Source organism: Sylvia atricapilla, chromosome 15 (assembly GCF_009819655.1).
Source record: "Sylvia atricapilla isolate bSylAtr1 chromosome 15, bSylAtr1.pri, whole genome shotgun sequence".
NCBI lineage: Eukaryota > Metazoa > Chordata > Aves > Passeriformes > Sylviidae > Sylvia > Sylvia atricapilla.
This window is the reverse complement of record NC_089154.1, coordinates 8,687,774-8,706,834: the sequence shown is the minus strand read 5'-3', so window position 1 is coordinate 8,706,834 and position 19,061 is coordinate 8,687,774. Positions and strand designations below refer to the sequence as shown.

At 58.2% G+C, this 19,061-nt stretch overlaps 4 protein-coding genes and 1 non-coding gene across 7 annotated transcripts in view; 2 read left to right on the top strand and 3 right to left on the bottom strand.

Moving 5' to 3' along the window:
- PIGQ (phosphatidylinositol glycan anchor biosynthesis class Q) overlaps positions 1-4,010 on the top strand; it is an 85,145-nt gene extending 81,135 nt beyond the window's left edge. Inside the window, exon 11 of the mRNA XM_066330027.1 lies at positions 3,954-4,010. Within this exon, the coding sequence (XP_066186124.1) occupies positions 3,954-3,995 (42 nt within the window). The 3' untranslated portion in view covers positions 3,996-4,010. The remainder of the gene's footprint in view (positions 1-3,953) is intronic.
- METTL26 (methyltransferase like 26) lies at positions 27-3,773 on the bottom strand. Of its 3 annotated transcripts, XM_066330038.1 has the most exons (7): positions 2,772-3,773; positions 1,440-1,602; positions 1,277-1,336; positions 814-881; positions 538-616; positions 384-468; positions 27-341 (listed from the first exon to the last, which is right to left on the bottom strand). In XM_066330038.1, the coding sequence occupies exons 1-6, from the start codon at positions 2,966-2,968 to the stop codon at positions 421-423; spliced, it is 615 nt and encodes a 204-aa protein (XP_066186135.1). In that variant the 5' UTR covers positions 2,969-3,773; the 3' UTR covers positions 27-341; positions 384-420. The 3 variants fall into 3 exon arrangements, with proteins under 3 accessions (XP_066186135.1, XP_066186136.1, XP_066186133.1); XM_066330039.1 differs by having other exon boundaries at positions 27-468; positions 1,277-1,372; XM_066330036.1 differs by having other exon boundaries at positions 27-468.
- On the bottom strand, positions 3,060-3,130 carry TRNAG-CCC (transfer RNA glycine (anticodon CCC)). Its single transcript has one exon. It is a non-coding gene; the product is annotated as a tRNA-Gly (tRNA).
- A 672-nt stretch (positions 4,011-4,682) lies between the features above and the next one.
- Positions 4,683-8,221, top strand: MCRIP2 (MAPK regulated corepressor interacting protein 2). Its single transcript, XM_066330008.1, has 5 exons — positions 4,683-4,786; positions 4,869-4,950; positions 6,500-6,627; positions 6,826-6,927; positions 7,769-8,221. Exons 1-5 carry the CDS (start codon positions 4,735-4,737, stop codon positions 7,837-7,839), a joined length of 435 nt encoding a protein of 144 aa, XP_066186105.1. The 5' UTR covers positions 4,683-4,734; the 3' UTR covers positions 7,840-8,221.
- Positions 8,222-8,860: 639 nt separating this feature from the next.
- Positions 8,861-19,061, bottom strand: part of ABCA3 (ATP binding cassette subfamily A member 3) — a 32,071-nt gene continuing 21,870 nt past the window's right edge. Inside the window, exons 20-31 of the mRNA XM_066330007.1 lie at positions 18,478-18,751; positions 17,378-17,582; positions 16,727-16,946; positions 16,336-16,494; positions 15,675-15,847; positions 15,261-15,395; positions 14,940-15,134; positions 13,808-13,995; positions 12,935-13,105; positions 12,355-12,542; positions 12,175-12,248; positions 8,861-11,504 (exon numbers count right to left, since the gene is read on the bottom strand). Of these exons, the coding sequence (XP_066186104.1) occupies positions 11,373-11,504; positions 12,175-12,248; positions 12,355-12,542; positions 12,935-13,105; positions 13,808-13,995; positions 14,940-15,134; positions 15,261-15,395; positions 15,675-15,847; positions 16,336-16,494; positions 16,727-16,946; positions 17,378-17,582; positions 18,478-18,751 (2,114 nt within the window). The 3' untranslated portion in view covers positions 8,861-11,372. The remainder of the gene's footprint in view (positions 11,505-12,174; positions 12,249-12,354; positions 12,543-12,934; positions 13,106-13,807; positions 13,996-14,939; positions 15,135-15,260; positions 15,396-15,674; positions 15,848-16,335; positions 16,495-16,726; positions 16,947-17,377; positions 17,583-18,477; positions 18,752-19,061) is intronic.

Genomic DNA, 19,061 nt, shown 5'->3' with positions numbered 1-19,061 from the left:
TGTGCTGAAAACAGAGAGCTGCTGGCCGTGTGAAAGGCAAAGCCACGGAGTTTATTGTGGAGGGAGCAGCACAATCCTGGGAAGGGGGGGAAGGGGGACGCTGTCAGCACAGCATCCCCCGAGGAAATGGAGCAAGGAGTCCCCCCATGCCCAGGGGTGTTGTGTCCCCTACCCCACACCTGTGCCCCCCGTGGCTCCTGTGGTCCAGGCTGGAGCACCCCACTGCAAAGGGACCCCAAAGGCACCAGGGGAGATGGACCCCCCCCAGCCAAGTCAGCCCCAGCTGGGGTGAGTGGGGCTCTGTCCCACCACTGCTGTCCCCAGCCCCGCTGGCAGCCACGGTGGGACAATGACAGCCCTGCAGGAGGCATCAGTGGGGACAGCAGTGCCGGGAGGCGCTGGGAGTGCTGCCAGGGCAGGTTACAACTTGCGGAAGATCAGGCTCTTGTTGTTGGCCGGCATGTCCACCTGGAAGCACAGAGCCGGGGCTCAGCGGCGCACACCGGCACGGGGAGCAGCCCCGGGCCCATCACCTACCATCCTCTCCAGGCACAGCCCGTTGGCCTCGGCCAGCTCCCGCAGCAGCGCCGTGTCCCGCAGCCCCCAGGCGGGATTGCTGCGGGAGAGAGGCGTGGGTCACCTCGGGGACACAGCGCCCCAGAGCAGCTCCATCTCCCCGGGGCACCCCCGGCTGGGGGCTGTCCTCAGGCGTGCCTTATCTTGAAGGACCACGCTGGGAGGGAGCTTCCTGCAGCTGCCGGGGCGGGGGCAAGATGGAGAGGACTGGATGGGCCCCCAGGAAGCCCCTGCTACCTCTGCCTCAGGCTGCGGTCAAAGTCCACGTTGCTCTGGGGGGTGATCCGGCCGTCCACAGCGTAGGGCTGGTGGGACACAGCTGGAGCTGCAGGCATGAGCCACCCTGTGTCCCCCCCAGCCCCCCTTCCATGGGCTGCTGTCCCCACCAGGCACAGAAGCCGAGCAGGAAGAGACACGACCCCCAAGGAGTCCCATTACCCACTCTGAGTCCTGTCAATCTCCACAGGCCCCCCCAGACCTTGCCTTGGATAAGGTGAGGGAGGACAGGATGTCTCTCGTCCAAAACTGCCCCTTTCAGGGCTCAGCATGTGCTCCAAAAGGCAGAGACCCCCCCCCAAACCCAAGCCCCTGCATTTCCCAGTTCCCTCCCTAAGCCATGACTGGAGCTGCCCTCCCAGCCCCAGTGTCCACTCTGACACTGCACCCCCAGGACGCTCCTGCAGCAGGACAGGTGACCCACCCCGTAGGTGAAGAGCACACCTCCAGGCTTCAGCAGCACCCCGGCACCCTTGAACAGGCCCTGGGGAACGAGAGAGGTGGGGACCAGGTCAGGGGGGCGGGGACACCCCCGGGAGCCCCCCCCGGGCCCTGGCAGGGGACAGGGGCTGCCGAGGGCTGCTCACCTCGGTGCACCGCAGCTCTGCGATGTGCATCATGTTGATGCTGACCAGGAGGTCCAGGGTGGCGGGCTGGGTGCCCCCCCAGGTCTCCCAGCCCTGGGACACGTCCAGCACGATGGGGGGCAGCAGGTTGGGCAGCCCCGTGGCCTCCACGTAGGCGGCGATGCTGTGGGCACCAAACCCCACCTCAAGTCCTCCCCGGGCAGCCCCCAGCACCCGCTGCAGGCGGGGACAAATCCCTGCATGGACTCCCAGATGTGGAATAACAAGTATGTGGGTGCAGCACAGCCTGGGGGCTCTTTGCCCAGCCCTTTGCTTCCAGCTGGCAGATGGAGAACTGGAAGCACCTGGACAACCAGCAGCATGTGGATGGAGAGGCCCCAGGGCCTAAACTCCCCAATTTTGGAGCACCATCCCCTCGTGGAGCAGCCCACTTGGCACCACTGCACCAGCACCTCCTGATTTTGGTGTTATTTACACCCTTTTTGGCACATTCACCACCCAGGTCTCAGCTCCTGCAGCGTCCCAGCACAGGGATTTTTTTACCCAGGTTGATGAGTGCTGCTGGCTGGGCAGCACAGAACTCCCCTTGGACAGGAACTGGTTCCAGCACCTCCCCACCAGGCTTTTTTTTTTTTTTTTTTTTTTTTTTCCTACGGTGGAAAGCAGGATTTTGGGAGTTTTCTGTGAAGAATAAATTCCTCAGTTGGGGCGCACGGGTTGTTTGGGAGCTGGATATTGGGGATTTATTGAAAAAAATTTAGTGAGTATTGACCTGGGGAGCCTGAGCTGGGCGAGAGTTGAATATTGTGGTTTGCCTGGAAAAAATAAAGCATCAAGCCAGAGAGCCTGGGTTGTCCAAGAGGGTCTTTGCTGGGAAAAAAAAAATACACATTAAGCTCATCTGAGGGCAGAATATTGGAGTTTTCCTGAAAAGAATACGGCCCTGAGCAGGAGAGCCTGGGCTGCTGGAGAGCTGGCTACTGGGCTTTTCCTGAAAAAAAGAAAAAAACTGTGGATCCTGGGCCTACTGTTGAGTAGGTCTTTTCTGGGGGAAAAAAAAATGCATCCAGCTCATGCAAGAGTTGAATACTGGGGTTTTCCTGGAGGAAACAAAGCACTAAGCAGGAGACCCCGGGCTACAGAAGGGTTAGACACTGGGGTTTTCCCAAAATCATCATACGAAATGAAAAAAAAAAAAAAAAAAAAAAAAAAAGGGGTGGGAGGGGGTGGGGAGGAGCAGGGAACCGAGGCGGCGGATCCGTGTGCCCACGGGAGGAGGGGGCTGCAGGCGGTGCCCCCCGGGTTTCCCCCCGGTTCCCCGGCCCCGCTCACCTGCGCAGCGCCCGGGGGTCGATGTCCGAGGGCTGCCACAGCGCCCGCGGCAGCTCCCGAGCGAAGTGCGCGGCGTGGAGCCCCGCGCCCGCGCCCACCTCCAGCACCCGCAGCGCGCCCGCGCCGCGCCCCGCGTACTGCCGCAGCACCTCCAGGATCGGGCCCCGGTTCCGCTCGGCGGCCGCCGGGACCTGCATGGCCGCGCACAGCGGCGGGCCCCGCGGCGCCGGGCGGAGCTTCCCTCGGCGGGGAGGGGAAAAAGCGGACGGAAGGAAAAGCAGAAAGAACTGCGCCGCCCGGGAATCGAACCCGGGTCGCAAGAATGGGAATCTTGCATGATACCACTACACCAGCGGCGCGGCCGGCAGCGCTCCCGCCCCGCGGCTGCTCCGAGCCACCGCCCCCGCGGGGACCCCGGCCCGGGCACTGCCGCTCCTCCGCCCCGGCACCCCCTAAAACAGCCAAACTGAGGCTTTGCGCCGACACCTCAGGAAAAGGGAGGTGACGGGGACCCCCACCCACCCTTTCTGCGACAGCTGTCACTGGTGATGGAGGTCCGGAGGGATCCATCTGGAGCACAAGGATTAGGGGTTCAGCCCGCCCAAGCCTGGAGAAGCTCAGGGATGCGCCAACAGGCAGTTAGAACCCCCGGGCAGGTCCGGGGGGAAACTGAGGCACAGCCCCCAGCACGTGAGAGGGCGGGTGACAGCCAGCAGTGACATCTCGTGGGTCGAGGTTGTACTTGGGCACAGTAACAGGGCGGGAGGTGACAGCAGTGGATGCACACCCGCGAAGGGTTCACACGTGCCTGGCACCCACCAGGGTCAGGCGCTGCTGGGCTTTTATGGGAGGTCCCCTCCTGCACCCCTCCCTCCCTGGCCACTACCGTGGCAACGTGGCGGAAAGGCAAAGGTCGCCTTGGTGGCACGGCTTTGCAGCCCCTGGAGCCACCCAGAGACCCCAGTGTGTGTCACACGATCTCTCCCCAAAACAGAGGTGGCCGGGGGACCCTATGGGATGGCCGGGGTCGTGTCCCGGGTCTGCACCTCCTGCCACGTGGGGGGACACCTTAGAGGGACCTCCCCGCTCCAAAGGTCACACCGTGCTGGCCGGGACCCGCTCCGGCTTCCTGCGCTGGTCATGGGATGTGCCGCTCAGGACTATACACAGCGTGGGGGGCACATCAACCCCTGCCTCTGCACCCCTTCACTTTTCCCTGCCTAGGTCCTTTGTGTCCCTGGAATGACCCCTACCTGTCCCCTGTGCGTGCCGCGGCTCCTGTGTCCTGTCCCCTGAATGTCCCCTCCGAGATCCCCGTGACTCCCATGTCCCCTGAGCGCCTGTGCCATCTTGTGTCCCACGTGCCTGCTGCGCCCTCTCCCCTACTTATGCCCCGCATGTTCTAACGTCCCTTGTGTGTCCTGTGTCTCCCATGTCCCCTCTGTGTCCCATGGAAGTCCCCACATGTGCACCCAGCATGGACCCTGCTGGTCTCCAGTGCGTCCCTGTGTCCCCATTAACCCCCCACGTGCACCCCGACATGCCCTACGTGTCTCCAGCGTGTTCCCACATCCTACAAATGCCCCCAGTGTACCCCACGAATGTCCGCGGTGTCCCCACGTCCCCCGTGTGCGCGGTGAGCGTCCCCACGTCGCACGGGTGTCCCTTGTGCGCCCCACGCAAACCTGATGTGTCCCGCTTATCCCCTGCGTGTTCCACATCCCACGCGCGCCCCCGATGCGTCCCGTGGGTGTCTCCTATGTGTCCCCACAGCCCAGACATGTCCCTTACACGGCACGCATGTGTCACACATGTCCCCGCACACCCGCCGCTGTCGCCGCGCTCCCCGCGCTGTCCCTTTAAGCGCGGGGGGGCGTGTCGGGCGGCGGCCCGGCCCTTTAAAGACCCCGGCGCGGGGGGCGCTCGGCACTCGGGCGGCGGGGCCGTGGGCCGGGGCCGCAGGATGTACACGCTAACGCGCGGCCCCAGCAAACTCGCCACGCAGCGCCGCACAGGTACCGGGGGGCGCGGGGCCGGGGGGCCGCGGGGGCTCCGCGCCGCCCTCGCCGCTCCCCTGACGCCCCGCACCTCCCGCAGGTCCCACGCAGCAGGCGGTGGAGAGCAGCAAACTGGGCGAGCTGCGGGGGCGGTCGCAGCCCGGCCCGTGGCCCCCCGCCAGGTGAGCCCCGCGCCGCCGTTGACCTTGGGAAAGGGGACCGTGCGCTGGGGCGGCCCGGCCGTGACCTTGGGAACGGGAGGCGGGACAGCCGGGCCACCCGGCGGGACTCGGGACGGGCACCTGGGGTCTCCGCTCGGTGCCGCTCGCCCCGGGGGTCTCAGCCGTGCCCGTGCCCGCCCGCGTCCGCAGGAGCTGTGTGTACGCGCGGTGCGGGCCGCCCCGCGCCGGGGACGCGCCGGAGTCGCCGTCCCTTCTCCTCCCCACGGGCCGTCCCCGGATCGCGGGCAGCGGGAGCGCTGGGGTCACGGCGAGGAGGCGGCGCGGGGGGGTCCCGGTGCGGGGCAGAGCCGGGCCCGGGATTGTCCGGCCCCCCCGCGGGCGGCCCCGATTGCACAAACCGGCGGCGGGACCGCCCGCCTTGGCCGCGCCCACGGGGCCGCGGAGCCCACGAGGAGCTGGCCATCCCCCTCTGCCCCGAAAGCCGGGGCGACACGTTCTGGGTGAATTCTAGTGTCCAGCAGCAACACCTGGAGCTGGTGGCTGGGTGCCGTGGGGTGTTCCAGCGGCTCGGAGGTGGTGATGGGACCCTTAAGGTGACCCTTTCCTGGCTGGGGTCAGAGCACACCCGGCCAAGGCAATGGGACCCTGCTAGTTCTGCACGTTCTCTCCAGCTCCAAGAAATGGATGATCACCTCCCCCTCCCGCCCGCCCTCCCAATTCTTCTCCTTCCCAGGATCCCTGGATTCCATCCGAGTGGCGTTTGCCACACTTGCCCTCCTGCCTGCCCACTCCCCCTGGCTCTGGGGACTTGAGGGTCACTGCTGTCGCCAGCCTCTACCTGCAGGTCTGCAGGAGCTGCCTGCTCCTAGTCTCTTCTGCCCTCCAAACTCACTCCTAGGGCCCCTTAGACTTTGTCCCATGAGGAACGTGGCTGTTGCAGACATGTCCTGCCCTAGACCTGGGCAGAAAAACCATAATACTGGCGTTTTGCATTGAACATGCTGCTAGGTCTCATCCCAAGTTTTTTCTTTGGCTCTGGTGGGTGTTGCTGCTTCTAGGCCAGGGGGTGGTTGAAATGCCCCTCACCAGAGGAGATCCCAGCTCTGAGGAAGCCTGCTCTGCTCCCACTTTGCAGAGTGTTAAATCCCAGTTGTGGAGCACCTTGGGGACATGCTGGTGCCAGAGCTGTTCCAGTGAACCTGGGTGCTCCATCTGCAGAGGATGGCACATCTCCTGTCCAGTACTGAACTGGATTTCACTTCCATTTCCTGATAATCCTGCAGTTTTGGTGGCAGATTCTTTATGTTAGGGGCTGCACTTGGTGCTAGGTTGGAGGATGGGGGATGCACCCTTCCTGTGTCAGAATCCCCTATCCCTGGGGGCTGGATCCCTTTCCATCCCGGTCTTTGGGGACAGGACAGGGTGACTGCAGCTGTGGGTGACTTTGTGCACCGTGGGGCAACCCAGGACACCTGAACTGCCCCAGTTCTTGCTGGGGTGGGCAGACCTGCCTGTGTCCTCACCCTCCCTTACTTCCCTCCTTCCACAGCCCAACGCAGAAACTCGTCTTCAACAGAGTGAATGGCAAGAGGCCCCCACTGCTGCTGGCACAGATCTCGGCCCCTGAAGAATGTTACACCTTGGCCCACGAGGAGAATGTCCGCTTTGTCTATGAAGGTGAGGGCAGAGGGTCCCTGAGGCAGGCCCCAGGGGAGCTGGGGCAGATGTCCCTGTGCTGGGGACATCGGTGACAGGGATGGAGTCCCCGGCCTGGGGACTTGCCCTCCTTTGCTCTGTGTCCTTCTCCTGTCCCGCAGCCCCCCACACTGGGAACCCCTGTTGCAAACCCACCCAGTGCTTGTTCCCCCTCCCCAGCCTGGCAGCAGGTAGAGCAGCAGCTGGACAGCAGCCGGAGCGGGGAGAGCGCCTGCGGCCCCGTGCAGTACGTGGAGAAAACCCCCAACCCCCGACTCAAAAGTAAGTGGGCAGTGGTTGTGGTACTTTGGGGGCATCAGGCTCAGGGTGCAGTGAGTGCCTGTGGGCTCAGCCTGCACCTGAACAGGGCTGTGGTGGAAGGAGGAGGAGGATTCCAAGGCTGGATGTGACAGAGGGGCTGGTTGGGTCTGTCCTGCTGGTGCTGGACGCTCTGGGGGTGCTGAGGAGAGACAGTTGGCCCCAGAAACTCTGGTGGGGGTGTCCCACTGTGTCCCTTGGATGTTCCACTGTGTTGTGGACTCTTCTGGGATTCAGGTCTTCTCCTGCCACCAATGGGTTCAGCATCTTGCTGGAGAGAGAGGAGCCCCCTGTGGGGACCTGCTTCTCCTGGGGCCAGCAGGACCAGTTGGGTATGGGTGCAACACTTGTCTGGTGACACCTGGAGTCAGGGCAGTGACAGCAGCCTGCGATCTCTCACAGTGTCTGAGAACTCCCCAAGGAAGAGAATGTTCCTGTAAACCCAGTCAGGCCTTTTGGGGACATGGCACAGGCGTGGAGGAGGCCTGGGGTGTCATTAGATTGGATATCAGAGAAAGGCTCTTCCCCCTGAGGGTGGTGGGGCACTGAACAGGCACCCCATGGAATAGGCATGGCCTCAAGGCTGCCAGAGCTCCAGGAGCCTTTGGAGAATGCTGTCAGGCCCAGGGTGGGATTCTAGGGTGTCTGTGCAAAGCCAGGAGCTGGACTGGATGATCCCTGTGGGTCCCTTCCAGCTTAGGATATTCTGTGATTCCATGGTTATTTTTTCTGGGGTTTGGAAGGGAGCGCCCAGAGTTCTGCTCCCGCTCCAGCTGCTCCACTCTCTCCCTCCCCTCTTTTTCAGACTTCGTTCCCATCGACCTGGAGGAGTGGTGGGCACAGCAATTTCTGGCCAAAATCGAGAACTGCTCATAAAAGGGAAGAAAAGGTTGCGTTTGGTTTCTTCATAAGAGAAACGAAGCTGCGAGCACCTGGTCACAACCCAGAATCGGCGGCGCTTTTGAGCCACGTTTTAAAAGATGCCCAAAGTGGAGTGACCCAGCCCAGCAGGACCGGACCACAGCCATGCCCGGCCACGCGCCCTCTCCACGTCTGGCAGAGGAGCAGCGTGCGGCCCCAGCCAGGATTCCTTAAGTGCCAGTTCTCGGACTGCTGCAGCTCCTGCAGCCTCCAGCTCCCAGGGACACTGCGGTGCCACGCTGGGGCGAGGGAGCGGCTCCCCCCTGCAGCCGTGGCCACAGGGAGCACAGTGGGATGCTGCAGCAGGACCGCCAGACAATAAAGCGCTGAAACTGCCCGTGGAGACATGCTTGTGGGATGGGGAGGAGGGGGAAGCAGAGGGCTGCAGCATCACGCCCTGGAGAGGGGAATGCTTCCAGCTGACGTGGCTCAGTGGGAACCTGGCTTCTGTGCATTCAAAGGGTTGGAGCTCCTCATCCTTGCCCCAATGCTGCCTCATCTTCTGGGGCTCAGCCACGGGCTGGTGCTGTCTTAGGTGATGTTTGTGATTGAGGGGGGTGGCATATGAGCATCTGCAGGGGGCTGAGCACCCTGGCTGTGTTCCAGAGCTGGGCTGCAGCATGCAGCTGGGCAAAGCTGCAGGAATGGGAGTGCCAAGGGCCAGCTGCCCACTGCCATGGAGGCCAAGAGGCATTTTGAGCACCAAGCTTGAGGTATCCCCCTCATCTGTGGTTGTCTGGGGGAGCTGAGAGAGGACAGCTGTGGCTGGCTGAGGTAGAAAGGATGGGGACCCCAACTTCTGCTTTTACAAAAAAATCTCCTCAGCTGCTGGGCTTTTCCAAGCCAGACTGAGCCTTTCCAGTTTTGGTTTTATAGGACACCCCTCACCCCCCATATTCTTCTCCCCAAGCAGAGAGCAGGAGGCCAGCACAGCCTGAACAGAGTCTGATTCCAAAGGAGGCCAGGAAACGCCCACTGGAAAAAAAATTACCTTTATTATTCCTATGATGGGAATAACAACCACACTGCAGCCAGTGGGGAGCAGAAGCTGCCCAGGAGCTGTGTTGCTTCACCCACGTGGCAGGCCAGAGCAGGTCCAGGAGCAGCTGTGCCCCTGGCAGCACCTGCCCATGGAACACTCCTGGTTCTGCTCCCTGCCCTGGGCTGGCAAGCCTGGCACTGTGGCTGTGACTGAAATCAGGAGCAGCACCATGCACAGCCTGCAGTGCCTGCCTTGCTGACAGGCAGGGTGTTACAGCCCCCCCGGACAGGGAAGTGCTGCTTCCACAACACTTCCTTCATTTAGGCCAGGGTGGCCTCAGAGTGATGGAGGGCTGGGGGATGTCATCCTTGCCATGGACTCTGCCAGCAGCTCTGCCACAGCATCGTGGACGGTGTGGGGGTTATGCTGCCTCTGTGTCCCCACCCCAGCGCCACGCCTTGCAGGGGGCACCACAGCCAACAGGACATGGACTGTTGCTGCTGTGCTCAGGCCACTGCCAGCCTGTGGCAATTTTGTATCTCACCCCCTGAAAACCTCCACATTCCCACTATTCACCATCCAGGGCAAAGCCTGGGACGCTCTACTACATCCTGCTGTACTCCCCTTTCCAGAGAACAGTTACTGGGAGTTTCAGCACTTCAGCCATCCTCTCAGCAAAAAGCATACCCCCCTTTTTCTTCCCTCCCTAGGAAAGTCACTGGTGCTGGGATTTCCCCCTGCACGGTGCCTTGGCAGTAGCTGGCTCTGCTGCCCACCAGGATGCTCCCAGGGTGCAATCCATCCCTGCCAGCAGCTCCACAGGGCTACAAGGTGTCTAGGGAGGCCATTCACCTGGTGGCTGCTGACTAATAAAAACACACATTTTTAAGATCCGGGGAAATTCTTAGTAACGTGATGCACCATTGTTCTGAACAACAACATTAGGCAAAGGGAAGAAATGGAACAGGAAAAATGAGTCCGTCACAAGGGAAAAAATGAAAACCCAACCCAAAAATATAACCCAACCCCTGACAATGCAATCACTGGGAGGGAATCACCCCTCCCCCCCTTGCCATAAATATTAATTAGTTATGTGCAATTGTGTGTAGTACTATAGTGCAAATAGCTCTGCATTGATCATGGGGCAGCACCCAAAGGGCTGCCCCAGGTGACACAGGGACTAGTTAAGGACAGACAAGAATCAACACAGATTTCCAACAAACAAAAAAACCCCAACCCAGCCATTGGGAAACTCCAAAAAGAATTTGCCTCCTCCAGCTGGGCCCAGGCAGGACTGGGCAATGCTGGTGGCCAGCAGCATCCTGGAGCCAGGCAGGGGCAGGACAGGGCCTTTGCTCCCTGCCTGCTGCCAGCACAGCCTGGTGAGGGGCAGAGGGGATGGGGATGAGGAGGGGGAGGCAGGACAGTATGGTTTGGTTGGAGCTGTGTGGGGTGTAAGGGGTGAGCTCAGCAGGACATGGGCACAGTGAGGGCATCACTGGCTTCAAACTGGGTCCTGTAGCTGCACTGCACAGTGTGGGGCTGGCAGAACCCGTGCATGGGCACAACTCTGAGGCCAGCATTCCTGGGCACCATGTGACACTTCACACCCATCCAACAGAGCACAGCCGAGACCCTGCAGCACCTCTCACTCAACCCAGCAGCAGCCCCAAGGACCTTGTGGCACCCCTCACCCATCCCAGCAGCATCCCTGGGCGCCCCTTGCTGCCTCCAGCTCTGGCTGCCCAGCCGTGCCCATCACGTGCTGCTCCTGGGGCCAAGCTCTGGGCATTGCTCCAGCAGCACGTTACCTCTCACCCAGTGCTAGCACCACACAGCTCCCCCTGCACGGCTGGAGCCCAGCGCCAGCTCATTGGGCCAGCCTTGGCAAGCAGGCAGGAGGAGAGAGTTTTCCCAAGCATTTAAAGGAGACAGAGCCTCCTCTTTCCCAAGCCAGGCAGCTGCCAGACAGGAGCTGAGCCAGCCCCTCTGGCCGGACAAGAAGTGCTTCCATGGGCAATCCCAGCGCATCCTGCTGACCCCAGGGACGGTTTGGATCTGAGCTCTGTGACAGCCTCCTGCTAAACTATGAGCAACCACCCAACAACACATGGACAGGGGTGAGGACCACGGGGCAGCGCCGCGCTGGGTGTGAGCGACAGGCAGGGAAGAGGGGAGCAGAGGGGATCCCACTCCTCCTCTACAAGCCCAAGTCCAACACCCCGCTCCATCCACCCAGGCTCCTCCTGGCTTTTTGGGCAGATTTTTTTGCTGTATGGATGGATGAAGGCTGGAGAGTGGCAATGTCACATGTGATCACACATGCACACCCACACATGCCCAGAGCCAGTGACGGCAGCAGGAGCACTGCCATCCTCTCACCCCTCCCCGGTGAAAAGTTTTACATTTATACAGTATTTAAGACACGCCGATATATAAATTACTGTCTCTATATATACTATGTATAGGCTGAGGGCCAGTCCGTGATGAGGGGCACTGGGAGGACTCATTTCCCTCTGTCCTCTGTGTAGTGCTGGAAGCGAGTGAAGCTCATGAAGACCTGCTCCAGGGAGATCTGGCTCACCGAGTAGTCTTCCAAGCGATACTTCTCTTTGGCTTTCTCCAGGGCCCCAAAGACCTGCAAGGGAGGGCAGGGACATGAGGGCAGCATGACGTGGTGTGGGGGGACTTCCAGGACCCCAGGGGGAGCCCCAAGCTGTGACAGAGGAACCCCCAGGCTGTGATAGGGAACACCACACTACGATAGGGAACCTCCAGGCTGTGGACCCCAGGCTGTGCCAGGGAAAGCAGAGAAAGCTTTTTTCTCCAGGAAGATCTAGGAAAACAACCTCTCCCCTGGCAGGAGAGTAGGAGGAAGCTAGGAATATTTGACATAATTTAAAAATATATGGTGTGGATATGATTGTTTTATACATTTATATGTGATAAATGCATATATATATATATACACACATATACAAATACATACATATATATATATGTGAATATATGTATTTATATATATATACACACACATATCTGGGTTTGAATCCCTGCCCAAGGTTTCTGCTAACACATTAGATACAGAATACGTATATAATATAGAAATAACTACATAGGATACTATATACACTATACATAACTATCTGCATCTAGCATACACATTATTTTTATATTGAGCTGTATATAATACACATATTTATAAACTCACTCTTTAGAGTTTTTATATAATCCTATATAAACCTATATATATAATCCTACCAAGAACACGGGAAGGGGCAGGAGGAAGGTGCCCAGTGCTCCCTTACCTGTGCCCAGCTGAGGTTCTTGTTGGTCAAGTGGTAATGCACCATGCCCTGGTGTTCATGCTTCAGGACACTGCCTGGGGAATTGAGCAAGGAGAGGCTCTGTGTTAGGGAATGTGCTGAAGTCCACACCCAGCACCCTGTCCCTGTTCTGGCAGCAGCCACTCCAGCAGCTCACGGTACCTGGGAAAGTCTTCTCCACAAAGGCCTTGAAGGCCTGCAGCTCACCCTCCTCCTCACTCTGGGTTTTGGCCAGCAAGGTGTATCCACTACCAAACTTGCTTTTGAGATGCTGGGGGCTACCCAGGCACTTGAACTGCCCATTCACCATGATGGCCAATCGTGTGCACAGCGCCTCACACTCCTCCATGCTGCAGGAAAGAAAGGAATTGTTCAGAGAATCCCAGGATGGTTTGGGTTGGAAAGAACCTCTAAAGATCATCTCATTCCACCTCCTGCCATAGGCAGGGACACCTTCCACTAGAACAGGCTGCTCCAAGCCCAGTCCAGCATGCCCTTGAATGTTTTCAGGGATGGGGCAGGCACAGCTTCTGTAAGCACCACGACACAAGCAGAAGCTTCTGAGAAGGGGCTGGAGGTGTATTCCCTTCTCTCTGGACTCTTCGAGGAGGGAGATTTGGGTAAGGCCAGGCAGTGGCTGCAGGCAGTGTATTCCCACCCACCAGACCAGGTGTGTCCCATCCCTTGGATCCCACCACTCTCCCTCATCTCTCATGCCAAGCCCTGCCCAGCCAAGTGTCACCTGTGGGAGGTGAAGATGATGGATTTGCCACACTCCCGTGTCCGTGTCACTGCATCCCAGAGCAAGCGCCGGGCCACAGGGTCCATGCCAGTGGAGGGCTCATCCAGGAAGATCACGGGGGGGCCACCAATGAGGGCAATGCCAGTACTCAGCTTCCGCTTGTTCCCACCACTGCAGAGGAATCACAGAACCATTAAGGCTGGAAATGACCCGTGAGGTCATCAAGCCCAACATTCAACTGAAATTCAACGGCAGTCAAGAATGGGGACAGAGACCCAATGTAAGCACAGGGAGCATCGTGCAAGAGGAGGGACAGCAGTTAGTCCAGGCCTGTGGAGATCCTCGTGCCATTAAAGGGATTTCCAACTGCCCTTCCCTGGAAAAGTGAAGATTAAGGATACCTTATGATGTAAAAGGCTTCCCCCCATGGATCCTTGCAGACATTGTGCAATCTTCTCCCTGGATTTCGCAAGTCCTTCACCCACCACATGGTGTCCCCTTTCCCTGTTTCCCCATTGCCTATGGGGCTTGGTGTTCTGTTCCTCTCTTCCCTATGGTCACTTGCCCCCTGCCCTGCCCCTTGTACCACCCATGAACCTGAGACCCTATAGAACTAAGAAAGACCACATGTTCACCCTCTTTGCCTCTGGATTCACCTTCAGCACACTGGAATAAACGCTTGCTGGAAATTGATCTGGGGCTGGAAGCCCTCTGCCTCTCTGCTGAGCCAGCCTGGTAAGGTGTGTGGTTGTGTGAGTTTAATTGCTGCCTGAATACTTCTCAGGCAGTTTCTCTAGGGAGAGGCTGGCTGGGATTTAGAAAGGCTGTGGCTGCACTCCAAAAAGACACACTGTTACACAGGCCTGCTCTCACCTGTAGGTCCTGACCAGCTTGTCGGCGTGCGGCTCCAGGAGCAGCCCCCGCAGCATGTTCTCCACGCAGCTGCCGATGTAGCGCTCGGGGATGCCGCGCAGCCGCGCGTACATGCTCAGCGTCTCGCGGCCCGTCATGTGCTCCAGGAGCGCGTCGAACTGCGGGCAGTACCCGATCCGCTGCTGCACCTGGGGCCGAGAGGGGCACACGGCCATCAGCTAGTGGGCTGATCTCTGAGCTGGAGGTGCCTGGGCACCCACAGACTTTGCTGCTCCTCTCTGAAGTTTTGCTCAGAGTGATGAGAGTTGAGCCGTAGCTCTGAAACCGTGGGTGGAACGAGAAGGAAATGCCCCTCTGGGGCAGCTGGGCTGATAGGGATGGACAGATGTGTCTCTGGACAGCAACTGGGTAGGCTCACAATGCTTCTGCCAAGCTGGTTCCTCACAGGAGGGACCATTTTGGGGTGCCCAGGCTCTCAGAAGAAGGAAAGTGCTGGAGGGCTGGGACCTTCCCCATGTCTTGGTGACTCCCAGGGACAAGAGCATGAGAGAAGGCATTTTAAGGGAAGGAAGCAATCTGGAGCATGCTCTCAAGGAATGTTCTTCATGTCTGACCTTGTCTGGGATCCCCATTCATGTAAGAGTTGGACTTAATGGTCCTTGTGGGTCCCTTCCAAATCAGAATATTCTGTGAAATCTGGGACAGTGGTAGAGGAAGGATTGGACTGAAAGCCTAACCCCTGCTAATCTCCTCCTCTTCCAAAGGGAGTGGGCAATTTCCAGCAAAAAGACCCCTAGTAGAGGTCTGGAAAGGTTTGATACACTCATTTTAGAGACCATCCTCCAATATTCTCCGCATTTCCAACTGTGGAGGTAAACTCTTTGATGAAGAGTTTGCTACCCTCACCAGTTTTGGCCGCCTTTGTATTGCATCTGTGATCCCAGTGGACATTTAATGTCCACATGGACAGATTATGGAGAGCTGAGGCAGCCAAGGACACAATGTCCCCGGGATATTGTCTCCACCTGTGAAACTGCAACCATGTCCTTCTGGAGGCACCCACAAGGTGGCTCAGCCCAGCCGAACACAGGACAGTCTGCAACACCACCCTCACCCCTGCAGCCTTGGCTACCTTCTTGATGTTGGCCAGAATGCTGTGGCCATCCACAAAGGCGTCCCCCGATGTGATGCTCTCGTCACCTGTCAGCATCTTGAAGGTGGTGGTTTTGCCTGCTCCGTTGAAGCCAAGGAGACCAAAGCATTCCCCTTTGCTGACGGCCAGGGAGATCCTGTCCACTGCCAGCAGGGACTCCCGGCTGTCGTAGACCTGGAGGAGACCACACATGAGCCACATGTCACTGCCTGATGGCCCAGCAAGGCAGGCAGTGGCTTTGCCAGCCCCGAGAGGACACGGCTCAGATGGCAGCAACATGCCCAGGTGATCTCGCCTCACCTTGGTGAGCTCCTTGATGACCAGAGGGCTGCTAATAGACGACAGTAATTCTGGTGGCGACTCCAAAACCTTCTTCCTCTCATCTGCCACGTCCCTGTCCTCTGGCAGCACAGACACCCTGTTCAGCAGGGCCACCTGAACACAGGGGTAAGACACACTGTGTCATCTGGCTGCTGGGGGATGAATGGGTTCCTCCAGTGTCCCCAACCCTGGCAGGATCCATCCCTTCCATCAGCCACCTCTGGGGAAGCCTCACTCCCTTTGCCAATCCATACACTTAACAGGATTGGCTCCTCCAAGTTCCGGGGATGCTCCCTGGGAAGATGATTTAGGTGATGAAGACCTGTCTCTAGCTCACAGGGACTCCTGGGCTGGGCTTAAAGAGCACAGCTCCCTCCCACGTGCTTCACTCACCCACTTCCGACGCCTGCAGATGCCACAGACCAGAGTTCTCAGTCTCCAGAGAAGGTTTGTCTCAATGAGGAAGAGGAGGAAGAGGAAGGAGAAACCCTGGACAGCCAAGGAGGTCAGGTACCGCCCGATCCCAGGGGTCTCCCAGGAAAAGTAGTTCATCTGGTAACTGATATCTGAGGAAAGATGGAACAAAATCAACTCCTGGATCAATCCACATTTTGGGGAGGGGCAGATAAACTCCAGGATGGAGGATGCTGTGAGCCCAAAGCTTTGCCAGGTTCATCTCCATCCCACACAGGCTCCCTGCCCACAGCTCTTTCCAAATGCTTCCCACAAGAGGATTTGGGTCTGGAGGGGATCTGGCAGAAGATGTCCAGTGGAAACAGGCAGAGGACACCAATCTTGGTATCAGGATTTCTTTACTCATCTGTGAAACTTCCCTATGCCCATGTTTTCCTCCAAATCATGAGTAAGGTGATCCAGTCAAGGAATTTTTTTCCTATATATGTCATAATATGCTGCCAAATTTTTGCTCTAAAATGGTAACCTGCAGCTACTGCCCAGGCAGAGGCCCCATGATACTTCCCAGTTCCACCATCCACCCCACACAATCCCCCAGTGATACTGTGGGGCTTGGCCAGGTGAGGACACAGAGACTCACTGAAGGCCTTGCAGATGAAGATGGCTTCAACGGAGGAGGTGCAGAACTGAATGAACTCATAGTTCTGGTAGAAGTCACTGATGCATTGGCCCAAGCAGTAATTGGGTAGGACAAGAAAAACTTTATCCAGGGTTTTGGAGAGGTCCACCAAGCCCAGCTCTGAAAGAGAACAGGTGAATCACTGGATTAGAGACAGCTGGTTTGGGAGAAAAAAACCTGATACTGCCAAGTTTAAAGGGAAACCAAACATATTTTGTCACATTTAATGGGTGGGAATGGACTGTGGTAGGGTTTTATGGCTATTGTGGGAACAGCCCTGGGGTGAGAGAGCCCCCTTGGGGGGTGGACCTTGTTGGTGATGGCTGGGCAGGTACAGAGGGCAGTGACCCACCTGGGATGCTCATGATGGTGACGGCGAGGAAGGTGGCAGTGCCGGAGAGGATGTTGAAGATGGTGAGACGGGTGTAGGCTGTGGCTGCCACCGAGAAGAAGAAGCTGAGGAGGTACATGAGGGGGATGATGGCCCAGCCATAAAGGAGGAAGATCAGCATCACATCAACAAGGTGGCTGTCTTGGGTGAAGGCTTGCACATTGAAGGCTTGGAATATCACCTGGGGCACAGCAGTGTGGGGAGAAGGAACATTTGGCTTGACCTCAGGTGATGTCTCATTGTCCCAGTGGCCCAGGGTAATATCAGCACTGCACTGACCCATACAACCCCTCATGAATGGGTCCTATCAGCAGCCCATGGCTGTCCCCACAGGAGGCCCCTTCTGCAGACTGGGATGCAGAAGCGCAGATCTGGGGAATTTCTCTCCAAGATCCCATGGATTTAACATTTTCTAGTCCCAACAGCCAAGCTGCCAGAGGCAACTGTCCCAACTAGATGGCCGTGGTCCAGCTCCCAGCAGAACCAAGGGACAGCTTTCTTGCTGGTCCTTTCTACAGAGACAATGCCAGTGGCCCTGTCCTTCATCCCAGAGGAGCAGCACCCAGCACTCCCACAAACAGGGAGAGCATTGGGGTGCCAGGGGTGACTCACCAACATCAGAGCACAAGGGATGAGGAAGTTGATGATGTCCCACAGCAGGGCAGAAAGCCAGAAGTTGACCACATAAACGCCACTGACGAACTGGACGTGCTTGGCCTTGATGGCGCGTTCGCTGACCAGCAGCAGCGCGAAGGTGCTGGCGAGGGAGGCCATCCCATACAGCAGGTTGATGGCAATGGCAAACCCAGTCTGGCCTCTGTGGGGACAGAGGAACACCTTAGGGCAGGGACACCTCAGCAAGACAATGCCAAGGCTACACATGGACAGCACAGAATCATAGAATAGTCTCACTTAGATGGGACCCACACGGGTCATCGAGTCCAAGCCCTGGCCCTGCACAGACACCCCAACAATCCCACCCTGGACATCTCTGAGAGCACTGTCCAAACATTCCTGGAGCTCTGGCAGCCTTGAGACTGTGACCATGCCCTGGGGAGTCTGGGCAGTGCCTAGCACCCTCTGGGGGAAGAACCTTTTCTTGATTTCCTGCTAGCCTAACACTCCCCTGACAGCTTCAGCTGTTCCTTCAGGTCCTGTCCCTGGTCACAGAGAGCAGAGATCAGCACATGCCCCTTTGCTGCCCCTCTTGAGGAAGCTGTGTCCAGCACACCCACACAGGGCTACTTAAAGAGGCTACACTCTGCCAACATGCTGAAGAAACTCTCAAGTGAGACAATAATTCCCCATGCACAGCCCATCCTGCACACCACAAACCTCCACTCTGCCTTGGTGAGGTCACAGACATGGCCCTTCTGGTCTAGGTGAGGTTCAGAGACCCTGGATATGGGGTTTTGTGAAGAGCACAGCTACATGGCCTTCCCTGCTCTAAGCACCCGGGAAAAACTAACCCCAGCCATTTTCTTGAGGGGAACAGCCAGCCTCTGAGATGTGCATGGTATGATGTGGCTGCCAGGCTTGGCAGGGAAGTTATCTCCACAACTTTGCTCCCCTGACCTCCTGAGTGCAATCACAACTACATTTGGGTCTGAGAAGCTCCAGCCTGGCTTCTCCACTGACCCCAGTACAACCAAGGCAACCTGCACCCATGGGAGCCCTGAGCCCTAGCAGGAAAGCGCCATCATCACACATACTCCATGAGCTGGTCCTTGGCCTTCTCGGTGATGTTGCGGGGCTGGGGGTAGTTGGTGACGGTGATGGAGGCGTTGGGGCCTGCCAGCACCCTGAGGATGGCGCTGTCAGCCAGCATGAGGGCAGTGGCCGGGGAGTGGTAGGCCTGGTTGTTGAAGAGTGCCGTGACCAGCGTGCGGTTCCCCGTGCCCTCAAAGGAGGCAGCTGCAATGTAGTGCTCGTTGAAGGCTCCTCCTTCCTCAGAGGCTCGGGAGATGAGGTACTCCTCCAGCCCACCTGCCAAACACCATCGCTGTTAGGGTGGGCTCCATCACACCAGAGCTAACTGAGGCCGACTGGAAAAGACCCCAAGCAGACTCAGCTCTAGTGGCCCACCCTAGTCCTGATCACAGAAACAGATCCATAGAATCTCTTGAGTTGGAAAGGACCCACAAGTCCAACTCCTGGCCCTGCAGAAGACACCCCAACAATCCCACCCTGTGCCTGAGAGCATTCCCCAAAGCTCTTTGAGCTCTGGGAGCATTGAGGCTGTAACCATTCCCTGGGAAGCCTGTTCCAGTGGCCACAAACATGGGGTTATGGAGAA

Excerpts from the sequence above, each read along its gene's own strand:
- METTL26 (XM_066330039.1), bottom strand. The coding sequence starts at position 2,968 with ATGCAGGTCCCGGCGGCCGCCGAGCGGAACCGGGGCCCGATCCTGGAG. Across the intron at positions 882-1,276 it reads GTGTGCTCTTCACCTACGGG|CCCTACGCTGTGGACGGCCG; the intron begins GTGGGTCACCTG and ends GTGTCCCACCAG. Across the intron at positions 469-537 it reads GGCTGTGCCTGGAGAGGATG|GTGGACATGCCGGCCAACAA; the intron begins GTAGGTGATGGG and ends CTGTGCTTCCAG.
- MCRIP2 (XM_066330008.1), top strand. The coding sequence starts at position 4,735 with ATGTACACGCTAACGCGCGGCCCCAGCAAACTCGCCACGCAGCGCCGC. Across the intron at positions 4,787-4,868 it reads CGCCACGCAGCGCCGCACAG|GTCCCACGCAGCAGGCGGTG; the intron begins GTACCGGGGGGC and ends CACCTCCCGCAG. Across the intron at positions 4,951-6,499 it reads GGCCCGTGGCCCCCCGCCAG|CCCAACGCAGAAACTCGTCT; the intron begins GTGAGCCCCGCG and ends CTCCTTCCACAG.